Source organism: Ziziphus jujuba, chromosome 10 (genome assembly GCF_031755915.1).
Source record: "Ziziphus jujuba cultivar Dongzao chromosome 10, ASM3175591v1".
Lineage (NCBI taxonomy): Eukaryota > Viridiplantae > Streptophyta > Magnoliopsida > Rosales > Rhamnaceae > Ziziphus > Ziziphus jujuba.
The window spans coordinates 15,224,295-15,241,719 of record NC_083388.1 but is presented as its reverse complement, the minus strand read 5'-3'; the positions used below and the strand labels follow the sequence as shown (position 1 = coordinate 15,241,719).

Genomic DNA, 17,425 nt, shown 5'->3' with positions numbered 1-17,425 from the left:
TTATTTTTTCTGAAGGTATAGATGCCAATAACCTCTAATAAAAATCATCATGACGAGTAATAATAGAAGCATACAAACAAAAAACAAATAAATGAAGAGCATATTGCATATTCATGCACAAATAGAAGACGCTATTAAATAGAGGAGATATCAAGTAAATTAAATAAAGCATGCATGGCCAGGGACATAAAAAAAAAAAAAAAAAAAAAAAAAAAAAAGGAGATTTGATTTTCAGAAATTTACATGATGTTGGTTTATTGAGGCATGGGACTCTGTGGCAGCAATAAAGATGATGTTTCTAATGCTGTTATGAATAAAAGATGAGGTGGTCCCTATTTTATGTGATGTTGAATAGTTTATGAGGAAAACCAAAGGATGAAAAAAATATATATATAAAGTATTACATAATGGTCCATTACTTGCGTGCCTTTCACTGTTGTTTCCTAATTGTAAAACATCTCTCTTTTTGATAAAAATAAAAAGAAAGGTTTTGGTGGACGGTGACTTTGATTATACATGCATGCCAATTTACCATTACTGCTTTTTAATTATACACTACACACCAGCACAAATTTACACAAGATTACCCTTTGTTGTGCTTCATATTATGTTATTTTATATGGATGAAAAGCAATAAAATACAAACATACATACATATATATATATAGATATGTATAAAATTTTCTTATTTCGTTTTAATTTTTTTTTATTTCTATCCAATAACTTAACAATTTTTCATTTTGTAAAGTGTTTTTTTTCTATACATAATATTTTGCAAAGTGTTATTCTATATAGATGAAAAGCAATAAAATAGAAACATATATATATATATATATATATATAGCATGTATAAAGTTTTCTTAGTTAGTTTTCATTTTCTTTTATATTAATATTTTTTTATAAAAATAACTAAGAAAAATAGAATAAATAATAAAGTTTATTTTTTAATATAAGAAGAGGAAGAAGAGTTTCTAGATTTAAATGAGGTAAATTACTACTTATGAGGTAAATAAAAGATAAATAATTTTCTATTTGTATGAGAAAAGCCACTAAAGGTTAGATTGCGATTGTTTCTGGGAGTTTTAGAATCTATTTTCCTAAAATTTAAAAGTATTAATATGTTTAATAATTTTATTTTATTTTTTTATAATTTTTAGCAACTATATAGTTATTTTTAGAATCAAATGAAATGGTAATTTTTTAAATATTATTATTTTGATGTCGGAATAAATAAATTTAAATTTCTTAAATACTCATAAATAATCAATATAATATCACTTTATATTTATTTTTTATTCTACCAAATAATCATACTTAAATTAAAACTCTTTTATAAAAATAAACTCTAATATGATTATTGATAACTTATTAGATAGTGTTAACAATATTTTTTAATTCAATTTTAGTATAAAAAAGTCATAACTACATATAAATTATTATTTAAAAAAATAATCTATATACATCATATCCATTTTAATAATTGTGAACTTTATAAAAATTCAATTTAATAAGTTTCCAAACACTTATTCATAGTTTTTACACTTTATATTACTTTTAAGAATATATGATACCAAACACCTGATTATTTTTTCAATATACCTATAGTTAGTTATTTATTTAGCACGGCTATAGTTGAATTATTTTTAAAATTTAAGCTACAACAAATTAAGCCTTACTTTTGTCCATTTGGGACAACAAGTTGTACTTGATATTTTGAAAATACACACTAATCTCAAATTTTCTAGCACAACATTGTTTAAAGTTTACATTTCAAATATAATATATATATATATATATATATATAATTTTGATATGGTATAGACACTATGAGAATTTTATAGTAAAAAATTTTTATGTAACAAACCATGTCATCTATGTATGTTTGTTACATAGAAAAAAATAAATTATCAATCAAATTTTTAAAAAATCCAATTAAACTTTTATAACAATTTTTAATAGATTCCATGCAAATATGTAAAAATAATAATATAGCATTATTTAGATAATGTTACTTGTTAGATAGACAATTCTTATCATAAAGTCCTTATAGTGTTTATACTATGTCAAAACTATAAACAATATAGTATATGTATATATTTTATGTCAATATAACATGAATCTGCTAGGTATTTATCCTACAATATATTAATATATTAATATATATAGATATATAGATATATTATCTTTATTTTATTTTTGCTAAACGAATGCATTTCAATAAGCTAAGAAAAAAGGTTTCTCACGTCTGACCATGGTTGTAAAATTCTCTAAAGTATATGAAAACATATGGGGTAAAAAAAAAAAAAAAAGGTACATGAAAACATTAATAATTGAACCCTAAAATTAATTTAAAAAAAAATTTAAATATCACTTTCTTTTTTTTTAATTTTTCTTATATATATCGTGTTCAGTAGTGGAATTTAACAGATTTATTCGTTTAATTAAAGCAGATGCACCGACAATTTGGATGCTTAAAGTGCTAAATTTATGTTTACTTTACTCCAATTGGCATTAATTTGTACGAGTCTTAGAACAACAACACATTACAATAGAAATGTCAATATAAAAAATAATTTATTTGTTATGATAAATTGCATGTGCCTTAAATGCTTCCAAATTATGGAATAGATATATTTCTTTTTTTTTTTTCCTTTTTTTTTTTCTATATACGGGATTTGATATATGGTAGTTAACATATATTGACAATTTGATGAACGAAGAAATAAAATTTAATATTCGGAACTAAATTTGTTATAAATATGCGATTTTATTTAGGAATACAAAAATATTTAGGATGCTAATAAATTAAATATTTCGCTCATTGACTTATCCAAAATTCCATTACCGAAAATTTAATATACTACAAGAATTTTCATATTTAGCTCTTAGACTTTTCCAATATTCCATCCTCATAAATGTCAGAACTTGCAATAAGTTAGATATAGCTATAATATGTATAATATTCTCAAAAATTATATTGATTATTTTTTTATTTTTTTATTATTATATTTCTTAGTAAAAAAAAAAAAAGGAAAATATTTTACTCTCTTTTTTTTTTCTTTTTTTTTTCCCCCCACTTTCTGTAATGGGAGGATAAATAAAAGGTAACTCAAATTAAGTTTATACAATATTAGAACTTATTAAATATACCTAATAAAGCATCAGTTAGCTGAGTGGTGGGTGAGTATTTTTCTTAAATTATTTAAAATAGCATAAATCTAATTTTAATAATCCAATCAAAACCCACAATATTAGAAAATATATATTCATTTATTATTTTAGTTGAACTTTCTCATTCCCACGTCACACCACTCTCTCTCTCCTCAGCAAGGGAATCAATTCCAATTCAACTAGACCATTCAAAAGAGTAGGTTTTTTTTTTTTTCTTTTTTTTGGGTAATAAAAAATACAGTTCTTACATACATTCTTTTCAAAATCTGATACATCCAAGGATTTTATATACAAATTTTCTACATGCTTTGCCTAAAATATCCTCTTGGATCTCCTTTTAAATATTCTGATGACACCCTCACCGGCATCTCCTTCACTGGTTCTTATGTAAATCACTCTTATTTTTCAAAAACAAAGTCATGTGTCTTATGTCAATTTTCATTTACCATAATACCCCTGCTTTGCCATTGTTTTCTTTCTGCTTATATTTTGTCTACGTAAACTTCAAAATTTTTGAACTTTCAATTATTTATACATGATTTTAAATTCTAACAATACAAGACTCACCCAAAAAATACTAATATTATATATGGACCTATATAACATTTTATCATTTAAATTATACAATAAAAATTAATATTACATGTTCCGACTTTGTTCACCAGCTGATGTAATGATATTTTTATCAAAAAGAATTCTAATGTAATAATAGTTGGAAAACTTGATATAAACTAAAAGGTAAGGTTTATTGTATAAAGATTTTTTATTCATATTTATAACAAATCACCATAATTATTAAAATAATCTAATTCAATGATGAATAAAAATTAATAAGTAAATAATATATATGAGTAAAGAGTCTAACAATCTAAACTAAATAATATATATGAGTAAATCGTTAAATAAATAGATACGAAGTAATAAATAAGTGAAATATAAAACAAGCCAATAACACATTGGCACGCCATTTGCCAATTATACAGCAAATAGTTTAATATTTTTTAGTGTTTTTTGTTAGTAATATTTTTAAGTATTATTGATAATATGACAAAGAGAATTAGCTCTAGTAGTTGAGCATTTTGATTTGTATCTATGAGAGTACAAGTTCGAATCATAAAAAAAAAAAAGAATTTTAGATAGATTGTAATTTAGATAAATAATTCAAAAAAAAAATATTATTGATAATATATTTATACAATAATACACATGGTATATGTTTGTAATTATGTCATTCTTCAATTCTTTATATTTTTAGCATAACAATGATGATAATAATAGTAATGTATTATTAGTAAAAATCAACATAAATAATAATAAAAAAAAAGGTAAACCAAGTCATGAAAAAGAATATGAAAAGGATAAGGATATTTTATTAATTTTGCTTAGGAAGGCCGATATAAAAAGCTATATATCCGTACGAAGAAACCTCCCTTGATGTAACCTAAATTATCAAAATTGTTATTTACTAAAAAAAAAAATTATCAAAATTATTATATATATATATATATAGTGTAGCCTAAAATTATGGAACGAGGCCAACAAATTATGGTTACTGAGATAAGTACTGCTGCTTTATAGTTAGTATTGTATTAAATATTTTATATCATTTATCCATTAAATTAAACTAAAATTTGACAGAATTTAAATGATCAATATTGCCCCTACCTAACATTAACATACATCAGCACAAAATGAATATGCATTCATGTCAACTAACAACCAACTAGGCAAAGCACATACCATTATCATTAATTCACCCCCCAAAAAAAAAAAAATTCATGATTATTAAATACTTGAAAATAACCGAAAGTAAAATAAAAAAATATTAAATATTAAATATCAAATAAATTATAGATCATGATCTGGATTCCTTATAAATGAGGCAGTGATGTTAGTCTACTTTAAAAATTTGTCTTTATTGTTGATGCAAAAGCCATTTTTGAATGATAGCTGTAAGATATGTGCATGATAAAAATTATTATTTTTTTGGAACAATAATCTGGATTTGATTTGAATTCTTCATCTTTTATAAAATAAAATAAAACATCAAAGATTGTAATAAATTTTGAGTAAACTTATTATCCATTTCATTTATTTGTTTTTTTAAATTTCAATTGTTTGCTGAGAATTGATTCATTAGGAAAAAAAAAATAAATAAATAAAAGAATTTGTCTGTATGCTATATAAAAATATAATCGCATCTTTGATAAAACTTGTAAAAGAAAATTAGTAACTCTAAAAGTTATTTTGAAAAGTACACAATAAACTACCTTTTTTTTTTTTGTTTTTTTGAAGTACAGAAAATAATCCGACGGTTAAGAAAAATTAAAATTTTAAAAATAAATAAATACATTTCCATTTAAGAAAAGAAAATTAGTCGACGAAGAAAAAGTAAAGGAAAAAAAAAAGAAGAAAGAAGAAAGATAAATCTAAGGGGTAAAAGAGTCATTTAGCGTGTATTATTTGGCCTGGCGATCTTTTTGTCTCATATATGCACCCAATGCAGTTGCTTAACAGAGGGAAACAGAGAGAGAGAGAGAGAGAGAGAGAGGGAACAGAAAGAGAGAGAGAGAGAGAGAGTCTCGCCTACGATCTCTATAATGAAAGCCGTGATTCTCTGCATTCACTAGCTGTGCTCTGAGGTCGTAATCTCTTCCCCAATTGAAAACCAAGCAGAGAGGATCGCAACCTGGTTTGCATGGAATTTGAGCTTTTTTATCTTTGAGAATTGAAAGGTTTTTTTAAGTGAATTTAAGAAGTGGGATTATTAAAAATCGAGGTTTGCCTAAATGGGTATGTCTCAAACTGATGGAAGAATGGAGGGCTGGTTGTATCTCATTCGTTCTAATCGGATTGGGCTACAGTACTCAAGGAAGCGTTACTTTGTTCTTGAAGGTCACCATCTCAAAAGCTTCAAATCAGTTCCCACTTCTAACAATGAGGTTTTCTTCTCTCATCTTTCAATCTTGTTGCTTTTTTAATTTTAATTTTAATTTTTATGTTTGTGTTCATATCGAAGAGTTGATGCCTACTGAGCATTTTCTTTGATTGTTTTTATGAATATGAATATACGAATTTGATTGAATGGTAGCATATGCATGGTCTCAGAGGTCTCTTGATGTAGTTGTTGGATGTATTTCTTTTGGAAGTTGTTGATCGATCTATCCATTGTCTTAGCTTAATATCATCTTTATTGAAAATTTTAATATGATTTACTTTCTGGTTGTAGTTTGCTTTTCATCCCAGATTATGTTTTTTGTTTTTGCTTACATCACATACTATGGTTTCCTGTTGCTTTGATTTGATATGATTTACACTATGTTTTCTTTTTTGGTTTCATCTTAGACTATGTTTTGGTTTGTGCTAATGAGGAGGAGAGAAAGAGAGACTCTGTATCTTGCTTCGAGTGTTTATATATTTCTTAAGTATGTAAAAATGTGTCTGTAACTTTTAAGTATGTTTTATGACATGAGTTATCAGGGTTTATTAAGAAAAATCATTTCTGGTACTTGTAAGTATCATTAATTATAATTCGCCCAAGCCAACAATAACTTCATACAGAGAGAGCCTAAGACTTGATTTGTGCCCTTCCTGGCTGTTCCGTAGTGGGAAAACTGTAAATAAATAAATAAATTAGGACAACTTTTTATGTGGGATCAAGGTTTTTGGATTGACTGTAACTTAACATGATGATTTCTTGTTTTGCATGTAAGGCCCACATTCATTTTCTATCATTGGATGAATTAGTGAGTTCTGTTGGCTTGGATACTATTTTAACATGTTGGGTTCTAAGATTGCTGGTACCCAACACTATGGTTCTCTTTGTAAAGTTTATATTTCGACTTAGGTTCATTTTGTTTACCATAGGAACCAGTGGGGACACTAGCTTCCTTTGGAATGATTGAAGCTTGATGATGACAAAAGGGATTTATAATTAATTTTCTGGTGTTTTCTTAATGGAAACTTGTTTCATGAAATTCCTTGACATGCCAAACAAATAGAGCTGGGCTTCTGAGAGATGCAATATAACAGTCTTTTAAAAGCTTCCTTGTTACTTTCAAGGCACGCTTTTGCCTTATCTTTTTCCTTTTTTTTTTTTTTTTTCCAATGCATGCCCTGCATGTTCAAATTTAGCTGTTTGACTCACTTTAAAATTTGCTGAGGCAATCATGTATTCTGGTTTTTCACTACCCTTGTTACATCAAAAGACCCTTCCAATATGGCTATCTTTTGCATGGATCCCACTCTTAAGAAAAATGAACAATTAGCATTATGGGCCAGTTATATACAAATGTGGCACAAACTGAACGAGGAACCTAAATTATATTTAAGCTTTGTACATAATCTGAGTGGAATTGCCCCATGTATCTTTCTCCCAATTTGTTTCGGAATTGCCCATGTATCTTTCTCCCTCTCTGTTTCTTGACATATTTTACTCTGTCTTTGGTGTAAAAATAATTTTCAGAAAAATTAATAGAGAAGTCTTACCAAGTATTTGTCTTTCTTTTTCAGGAACCTGTTAAAAGTGCTATTGTAGATTCTTGCATTCGGGTCATGGACAATGGGCGGGAGAGCATTCATAGAAAAGTAGGAACTTTGTACGGTGTATTCTTTCAGCTATGCTGTTTCCATTTGTCATATTCCCACTTTGGAATTCAATGATCATTTGTGTTGAAAGTTATTTATGCAAACTGCAGGTATTCTTCATATTTACTCTCTACAATACTTCCAATCACAACGATCAACTTAAGGTGTGGTACCTCTTTTTTCAGAAGTGTGTCTCCGTGTGTTCTGTTATTTTTATTTACAAGTTTCATAGTGAATTTTTAATATCATAGTTGGGAGCAAGCAGTCCTGAAGAAGCAGCAAGATGGATTCATTCCTTTCAGGAAGCAGCTTTAAAGGTTTAATAACGCTCCCTTTTGTTAGTCTACAGAACTGCTTATGCTTAGGACTAATGCTTTTGCATATATGCAGGGTGGTCCAGATCTAGGAGATAATGCCATTAATTGTTCAAAGAGCAGATGGCGGTCCTTTAGGTATAATAATTTGTTGTCCAATATACTTATTTAGCAAATGTTTAACTCTTTACTGTTGCCTTGTTCATCAAGTCTTATAATCAACCTCTGCAGTAGAAATAATTTTGTGCAATGTGTAGCTGATTTTGATGATTAAACTTGTGTTAGATTCTTTATTGTGGCAATGATAGTGTCCTTAATTATTTTTATTGGTGCTTAAAAAGGTTTTCTGTGTAAACAGATTGAGTGGATCTAGCAGGACAAGTCGCATTAATTCTATAGACTGGACTCTTTTCCCTTCTACCCAAGGAGATCCTTTGACATCCGATGTTGTGGCTCCTTCTTCTTGGACAATTTTTGGTTGTCAGAATGGTAAGAATTGACATCAATATAGGTTGTTGGAGGTTGTTGAAACTCTATATTTGAAAATCATGTCTACAATGCAGGTCTACGACTATTCAAAGAAGCAAAAGATAGGGATTCCCATGGGAAGGTTGGTAGGTGTTCCATTCAACTTTTATTAGTTATGATAGGCACCCCTCATTGTTTAACATGTTCTACCTTGAGCAGTGGGACGATCATCCTGCTATTATGGCTGTGGGTGTTGTTGATGGAACTTCAGAAGCCATCTTCCAAACTCTCATGTCCCTTGGTCCCTCAAGATCAGAGTAAGTTTCTACACCCATGGATCTTCACGATTATTTTAGATTTTCATTTAACCTGCTCCTTTGTTACTGAAATTAACTTTCAATTTGGCTTCCAGATGGGATTTCTGTTTCTACAAGGGCAGTGTGGTTGAGCACCTTGATGGTCATAATGATATCGTTCACAAGCAGTTATATAGTGATTGGTTACCATGGTATGGCTCAACACTTAATCTTTATTATTTATGTTTCTGAGGCAATTGGTTAAGAGTCTTATGCATGCTTATATCAGTAATATCTCTTATTTTGCAGGGGAATGAAAAGGAGAGATCTTTTGCTGCGACGTTATTGGAGAAGGGAAGATGATGGGACGTATGGTAATGTTCTTCTGGAGGGATTTTTTTTTTTTTTGTTTTTTTTTAATCTATTTATTTATTTTTCTCCCGACTGATCTATTTGAATCAGAAATAACTTCTTTTGGTTTACCCTGTCACAGTTATTCTCTACCATTCTGTTTTCCACAAGAAGTGTCCACCTCAAAAAGGCTATGTCCGAGCATGCCTTAAAAGTAATGTATGCTTAGAAATTAAAAATTGTAGTAAAAATTGCTGGATTATTATCTTCCTTGTCCTGTATGCTGTCTCATGGAAGTAACCTAGTACATAAATGTTGGTATCCTCAACTGCTGATAAGAAGAGTGCATGATAGGTCTCATCTCATCAATGTCTTGACTCTTGTTGCATGTATTTTGTTGCATATTATCTCCATGCTATTGCATACAACTATTGAAGTTCTGATGCTTGCAATGGTTATTGTTGTTACATGATTTGAACATAATCATCGTAATCTTTTGAACTTATGTAAAATTGAGGCTTTTCTTGTTATCTCGATAGTGTTTCTGTGGATTCTTTAGTGAAATGTTACAATTATTTTTCGAAGAATTGCAAAGTGTAAAGTTGTAATTGTAACATTTTAAGGACAATATGCTTCACTCATTTGCAGGTGGAGGATATGTAGTATCACCAGTCAACCAAGGGAAACAATCAGTTGTGAAGCACATGCTTGCTATCGACTGGAAATTCTGGAAATCTTATCTACGTGCCTCTTCAGCCAGATCTATCACCATCCGAATGCTTGGCAGAGTTGCTGGTAGTCTTTGACTATTGAAAGAATTAGTTTGCACTCAAACACATTACCCTGATTTGTCTTACATCATTTTCATCTGCTCACTAATGAAAATTATTTTCATTTCCTATGTTTTAATTGCAGCATTACGGGAGCTCTTCAGAGCAAAATTAGGATATCCTTCCTCAGATTTTTCATCTGGAGAGTTGATGAGAAATATTGGTTTGAATCAGAGTGAGATAGACAGCAGGTTTGACAACCGAACAATAACCGGGGATGGGAACAATAGAGGAAATTTATCAGAAGAAGTGGATAAAACACCTTCTGAGCATGCTAGTCTTGTTAGCCTGAATGATGCTGCTGATGAATTCTTTGATGTTCCAGAACCCTCTGATCGTGATCAATCAGAAGGTGATTGGAGTCCTGATTTTCTTTCAGAGACATGCTCACAGGTAAATTCAGTTTCAAAAGCGGACACTAGAAAGGGAGTTTAAAGCTCTAAGTTATGATTGGTAGGTTTTCTAGAACAATCATCTAATAAGTTACCATAAATCTTGGAAGATTAAATTATTCAAAAGTGCGGGTAACTGTATATATCAAGTTAACACAAACATTAATATTATCCTTTCTATAGAGGTCTGACCAAAAACTGGAAAAATATGTGTTTTTGCACATGTACAATCAAGAAATTATCCCAAGACAAAACACATGACTGAGGCCCTGATACTATGTTAAGTTACCCTTCAATACCAAAACTTGGTTGTTAGATAGTTTCATTAACAGCGTAAATAACTTATAGTTGTGTGTAATCATACTAAAATGATGTACTTCAAATTAAGATAAATTGCTTGGAAGGGGGTGCAATAAGGGAGAAGTGCTTTCCAGTTTAAATTTTAATCTTCTCATAGTTACAAAATGATCAATTCATCTTTCTGTTCTCAGGGCGGTTTTAAAAAAGAAAAAAAAAATTATGTTGGCAGTAGAATAATAGTAAATGACCATTTTGGTGCATGATGGGGCATGCTATCCTTCAATCCCTTCCACTTATCCCCACCTTTCTTGCTACAATGCACATGTGTGATTGTGTGTGTACTATTACTGCTATAAATCTTTAACTTTCTTGGCTGGACATGAAATTTGTTTTAATCCATAATTTCCTTTATACTTGCTAATTCGATGTCCTGATATAGGCTGTATTATTTATTTATTTATTTATTTTTTTCTGGTCATTGATTTTTCCATGATTTATTCACATTGCATATATCTTGCTATACAGAATTCTCACTGCTTTGGCTTTTTCGTTTTTGTTACTTATTGCAAGCTCAAAACTTTGCATCACTTTGGTTTGATGTTTTAAGTTCACATGTTTTTTAAATGTGTGCTTTGAGTTGCAGGATGTACGTCCACCAAAGTTATCAACTGCTGCTGGATTTGTGAAAAAATTGCACGATCTTGCAGGTCATTATGTGTGGTTGATATTTAGCTTAAGATATTGAGGTCATGTAAATATTTCTTATTCATATACTTTCCCTTTCTTTTTATCTGATTCTAATAATGGCTAGAGACGATGCATGCTGCAGTTCAGAAGCGTGGCTATGTGGACTTGCAAGAGATGGCAAGGGAAGAAAGTATCTTGTGCTGTTATGGGTCAACTCTTCCAAAGGATCCAACTTGTACTTTGGCTTGCAGTTGGACAACAGCAGATCCTGCTACATTCCTGATTCGTGGAAAGAGTTATCTAGAAGACCATCACAAGGTACTGAGAGGAACATTTTAGTAAGAATAATGCTGATTATTGCAGGTAGCAGTCTCTAGGAGTGAATTTTAGAGATATGAGTGCATATGCTGAATTTTTCATCCTTCCATAATTTCTTAGTTATCCTTCTTTCAATGTTACTCCCCTTGAACATTGCAGGTTTGATTTTTGTCATTTTTTCTTTTCTAGGTTAAGGCAAAGGGCACCTTGATGCAAATGATTGGTGCAGACTGGCTAAGATCTGACAAGCGTGAAGATGATCTTGGAGGACGTCCAGGGAGCCTTGTTCAGGTTTTTCTTCCTCTCCTTTAGTTTCTGGTTTACTTTACCTAGTATGGTAATGTTTTTCAGCCACTTAACTTTGTGTTGGCATAATGATTTTGGTATCTAAGAACGAAATTTTACAAGCTTTGTTCTGCAGAAATATGCAGCACAGGGTGGACAGCACTTCTTTTTCATTGTGAACATACAGGTAATTAAGTTCAATTTGTGTTTGTATTATTCTTCATATGTTTTTCCATGTAATAAGAATTGCCTTTTTTTTACTATGTGTCAGGTACCCGGTTCAACGACTTATAGCTTGGCGCTATACTATATGATGAATACACGACTAGAAGATTCACCCTTGCTGGAGAGTTTTGTTAAGGGAGATGATGCATTTAGAAATTCGAGGTTTAAGCTCATACCATACATATCTAAGGTTAGTAATGGTTCAGTAAAATTGGAATCAAATTGCGTAAGAGAGGGATCGTGCATACTTTACCCTCATTTGTTGATGAAATCATACAATATAGGCAAGCAATTTGATTTACACTGATCACCTTAAAATAAGCATTAATCTTTTACTTTGCTTCTTTAAGATCCAGATCTAATTGTGAAAATATTATATTTTGACCCACCCACCCCCCAGTCCCTCACACGAGTGAATGGTGATTTGAAGATTTATTCTCTTACTTTTGAAATAATACTATATTATGAAATTTGATATAAAGGATCTCTATTTTTCAATATAACAGAATCAGTAAGACATGAAATATACAGGTCTCATGGTTTAGTATGTTATACTTTCCTTTTGCTGATGCTTTTAAGGTCATTATAAAATACAAGGGCTGTATTGGACAATTTCAGAGAATGGAAAATCTTATCAATCTATAGTTGAGTGAGAACACATAAAAGGGAAGGAAGACTTAAGTAGCTTGCGTTACATGGTCCTTTGGAATATTTGAAAGAAATGCAAAGAGATATATTATATATTATCAATTTACCACTGTGCCTTTTTGCTGCTAGGCATTAGTGTTGGCTTAATTGCTGCTTAAGTTGAAACCTGGGTTTTTAATGTTAATGGTTCTCATTCTTAGAAATTTTTCATTAAATAATACAATCTAAGGTACAAAAACGATCTTGTTCTTTTATTTGTTCTTGCGATCAAGATAGCATGATATGCACCACTATTCTTTTGATTTTGTCTCCACAAAGGGGCCACATGTTCTATGCTGCATAAGCTCCAGAGCTCATCATGTATGGTCCATAGAGTCATTGAGAGTTGACACCTGTTTTCCCAGGGTTCATGGATTGTTAAGCAGAGTGTGGGAAAGAAAGCATGCCTCGTTGGTCAAGCACTAGAAATAAATTATTTCCATGGGAAGAACTACTTGGAGGTAAATTTTCAGAGATAACTGTATGATTGTTGATTATAATTGTGATTATGTAGATTCATCGAAATGTGATTTCCTGCAAACCTCACGTTTAATCATACTGGATTTCCTAAACGATGATGCATGACTTGTGTTTCACTCTTAGGCACTCATATAGATTATGGGTAAATGTAGTTGGACAAAGGCAAAACAGACTTCACACAAACATCCCTTGCATGTATAAGTATTCAGAGAATTTGCACCATGAGATTCTTTCTGCTAATTAGTTGAAAAAGTAAATTGATATTGCATTATACTTTCTGATGAATCTGCTAGTAAAACACACTGGAAGAGCTCTTTATGTGAAACAATTTTCAATTAAGAAAGATATGCATCCAAAATCTAAATAATTGGAAAACTAAAATAAAATCAGGCATGAAAGTAGTTGTGTTTGTGTTTTATTTATGCTAATTTAAGACTTTCGTGGCTATTTTCAGCTTGGGATTGACATTGGGTCGTCCACTGTTGCAAGGGGTGTGGTCAGTCTTGTTCTTGGTTACCTTAACAATCTGGTTATTGAGATGGCCTTTTTGGTACAGGTATAACAACTACTTCTTTGTTGTTCATTTGTGCGTTAGACCAAGAGTACTTTATAACTATGAATCAGTTTTAAAAATGTGAAAATTTAGACCAATTGAAGGTTAGAAGCAGATATATATGCTTGTTTAGAAATCAACTTTCAAGAGGATTTTATAACTCCATTTCATGCCTAACATCAACGTTTCCTTGACCAGGCAAATACACCAGAGGAGCTTCCAGAATATCTACTTGGTACCTGCCGGCTTAATCATCTTGACGCTGCAAAGTCAGTTTTAGTTAAACCGTGATTACGTCCAGATTTATGCTTGTTTAAGGGAATTATTTTGTCCCAGTCCATTTTTAGTTGTCAGAGATATATCTCTGGGAATTATTTTAACCCAATCCATGTGTAGTTGTCAGAGATCTATCCCTGAAGTAGGGGTCATATAGTGAACACTTAAAAAAAAAAAAAAAATTCAGGATGCATGATCTATGCAAAGATACTTGCAGAAGTCAATTCTTTCATTCAAATTGAAATGGGTAATGCATGGTGCTGTAGATATCATTGGGATGGACTGTCAATCTTTGTATAGGCGGAATTTCTCATTAATTTCCATTCTTCTAAATAGATTTGTGATTTGTTCACCTTTTTCATACCACTTTACTTATTTACTTTATTTTTTTGGTTAGTTTTATTCTACTTTTGACTGACAATGAAAGTAATGCAAATGAAGATTGGCCGGTTGCAGAACTCGCTTGAAAAATTGAAGCCGTGAGATATGGGAGAGATATGTAATGAGATTAAGGAATTGTAATATAGGATGGGTGGAATGTAAAAATTGAAGGAAAATGATAAAATATAATGCTTGGGATTTTAATCCCTCATTTCCTAAGGTTTTGTTCGATAACGTGATAGTTTTTCCTTTTTTATTTATTTATTTTATTTCAACTTACATTTAAGCTAAATAAATTTTACATAATTAGGTAGGAAGAAAAAAATAAAAAAATAAATAAAAAATAAAAACTAAGAGTATTTTTAATGGTTATGTCCATTGTGTAATAAGAAGTTTGAAAAGTATTAATGGTGGTATAGTGCCTATTGATAGATAATATCTATTTAAAATTCTACTCTAATAGGTCTTGTTTAGAATTTTAATGGAATGAGTTGGTGGGAAGGAGAAATGAAGAAGAAAAGATTATAAGTTGATGAAGAGAGTGTAGAGACAAAATTGATTTTATGACTTAAACAGTCTATCGAATTTTCCACAAGTAGAAGGTCTATAAAACATCTTTTTATCTATTTTTTAATGCCACAGCTTGATAAATGTATAGCAAAACACCATTGAAGTTGATTTTTTTAAAAAAATTTATGTTAGTTTATTGTGCCAAAACCTTTTTTAGTTGGATAAATCTAATCTATAGACTATTGGATATGCTTTAATGGCTTGATATCATTTTTCAAAACAATTTTTCATTTTACAATTCCAAAAGATTAAATGGTAAATTGGATTTCGCATTTTTATAATTTAAAAACATGTTTGGCAAATTTTTTATGAAAATGAAAATGATAAAATAATGTATACTAAATGAATAATATGATATATATATATATATATATATATCTGAAAGGGGAAAAAAATCTTCGTTATAGAAAATAATAGACATTATCCATATTTGTTTCAGATATATATAAATTATTGTTCAAATCTATATAACTTTTTTTTTATAATTAAAATGATAAATATTATCAATTTTTTATTTCCCAAATACATGTAAAAAGGCCTTTGGACATTCTTTGAATATATCTATATTTTACAAAATATTTTCAACTTTTTTTAGAATTTATATTTTAAAAATAGTTCATTTGTAAAATGAAAACCCATTTAGCAAAATGATATTGAATATGTCTTAAAAGTCATGTTATTTGTCCTCATTAATAATTATTACCGGTTTATGTTGTAAATTTTAATTAAAAATATTTATTTTTATTATTTTATGTATTAAAAAATTTTAAAAGTGAATATTTTAAAAGTAATAATTTAAATTGTTAAGGTTTTACTAATAATTGTTCATCAATACTTATAAATAGTATATTTTTAAAAATTAATATATTAATAGTAAACATCTAAAAAACAAAAAACGAAAACAAAAACAGAAAAAAAAATTACGCCTTACTAAACACCATCTAATGTTCTTCTTTTCTTTTTTCTTTTTTTTTTGTTTTTTTGAAAGATCAAATATATATATATATATATATAGATAGATAGACATATGAAGTAGTCATTTATATTAACAAAAAGAAAAAACATTTGTCAAAATGAGACAATAGTTTGAAATAATTTTTAATTTGGTGTTATTAATTTTTTTTCTTTTAGCCTCATTATCAAGAAAATAATAAATAAATAAATAAATAAATACAATCAACCACAAGCCAAATATGCACCAATAAAATAAAGTTTTAAGAAAAATTGAAAACTTAAAAAACATAATAAGTACTAAACATTTTCCCATAACATAGGTTGCCACTTCACCAACTAATTTTTTTCAGATTTTGATAAAATATTATTAGCAAAACTAAGATTTTAGTAAAATATTTAAGTCAGCCCATTACTAATTTCAGAAAAATTCGGATTCCGACAACATAATGAAATAAATTGATTCTATAATGAAATAGATCTACATATCAACATGTTAATGGTTACTAATTATTATTTTTAATACTATAGATTACTATTTAAAGATAAAATATCTTTCATCAAAAAAATAAACGGATAATATAAAGTATGTCATTTTTATTTATTTATTTATTCATTCTTCCGAACCAATTCATATTTGGAAAGATTAATCCTAATAAATTTGAAGGATTCCAAATCTGTTAATTAACCACCTTCTAAATATCTTCAAAATTTGTTATCCATTCTTTAATTTCTCTCTTACTCACATTCTCTTTCTTTCTTCTCACACATGCCTCTTACCAAATATCCCATTATTACCAATCCTACTAATTACAGCATTAAGCAATGTAGAGGAAACAATTGGGGAGCCCACTAAAGCTTTGAACTTAAACCATGTTTGGTTCATTTTTAATTGTTAAATTTTTTACTATTTTAGAGTAATTTTTTTAGCACTTAAGTTAATCTTTAATCAAATAAACATATAATTCTTCTCAATATGTATATATATTTCCGTTTCTAAAGCTTTTATAAGAGCTGCAAAAAATATATATATATATATATATATGTATGTATGCGTGGTGGAGTGGTTGGTAAATCTTTTTATAATAATAATAATGATAGTAATAGTAGTAATGATAATAAGCACTCTAGTGTTTTTAAAAAGATTTTTATTATTTGTTATATTGATAATGGTGATATTTTATATGGTAAATTTTAATAGTGGCTATTCACTTATAGTAATAAATAATATATTTTTTAAAAATAATAAAGTTTGATACTTTTCAAATAAATTTTATAGGATAAAAAAAATTATCCAATACTT

At 29.0% G+C, this 17,425-nt stretch overlaps 1 protein-coding gene across 2 annotated transcripts; it reads left to right on the top strand.

Annotated features, from left to right (window-relative positions):
* Nucleotides 1-5,679: 5,679 nt before the first annotated feature.
* LOC107411376 (protein ENHANCED DISEASE RESISTANCE 2-like) lies at nucleotides 5,680-14,581 on the top strand. 2 transcript variants are annotated; one of them, XM_016018954.4, is made up of 21 exons: nucleotides 5,680-6,113; nucleotides 7,684-7,758; nucleotides 7,869-7,922; nucleotides 8,010-8,075; nucleotides 8,149-8,210; nucleotides 8,431-8,561; nucleotides 8,636-8,682; nucleotides 8,760-8,857; nucleotides 8,953-9,048; nucleotides 9,146-9,210; nucleotides 9,330-9,401; nucleotides 9,836-9,982; nucleotides 10,103-10,410; nucleotides 11,353-11,416; nucleotides 11,539-11,714; nucleotides 11,904-12,005; nucleotides 12,136-12,186; nucleotides 12,271-12,414; nucleotides 13,277-13,372; nucleotides 13,846-13,947; nucleotides 14,143-14,581. In XM_016018954.4, the coding sequence occupies exons 1-21, from the start codon at nucleotides 5,961-5,963 to the stop codon at nucleotides 14,233-14,235; spliced, it is 2,202 nt and encodes a 733-aa protein (XP_015874440.3). In that variant the 5' UTR covers nucleotides 5,680-5,960; the 3' UTR covers nucleotides 14,236-14,581. The 2 variants fall into 2 exon arrangements, with proteins under 2 accessions (XP_015874440.3, XP_015874439.3); XM_016018953.4 differs by having other exon boundaries at nucleotides 11,521-11,714.
* Nucleotides 14,582-17,425: the final 2,844 nt, after the last annotated feature.

What these genes read in the sequence shown, in the direction of transcription:
- LOC107411376 (XM_016018953.4), top strand. Translation starts at nt 5,961, where the DNA reads ATGGGTATGTCTCAAACTGATGGAAGAATGGAGGGCTGGTTGTATCTC. An exon ending in TTTCAGAGACATGCTCACAG is followed by an intron (nt 10,411 to 11,352) that starts GTAAATTCAGTT and finishes TTTGAGTTGCAG; the next exon opens with GATGTACGTCCACCAAAGTT. An exon ending in TCATACCATACATATCTAAG is followed by an intron (nt 12,415 to 13,276) that starts GTTAGTAATGGT and finishes CTGTTTTCCCAG; the next exon opens with GGTTCATGGATTGTTAAGCA.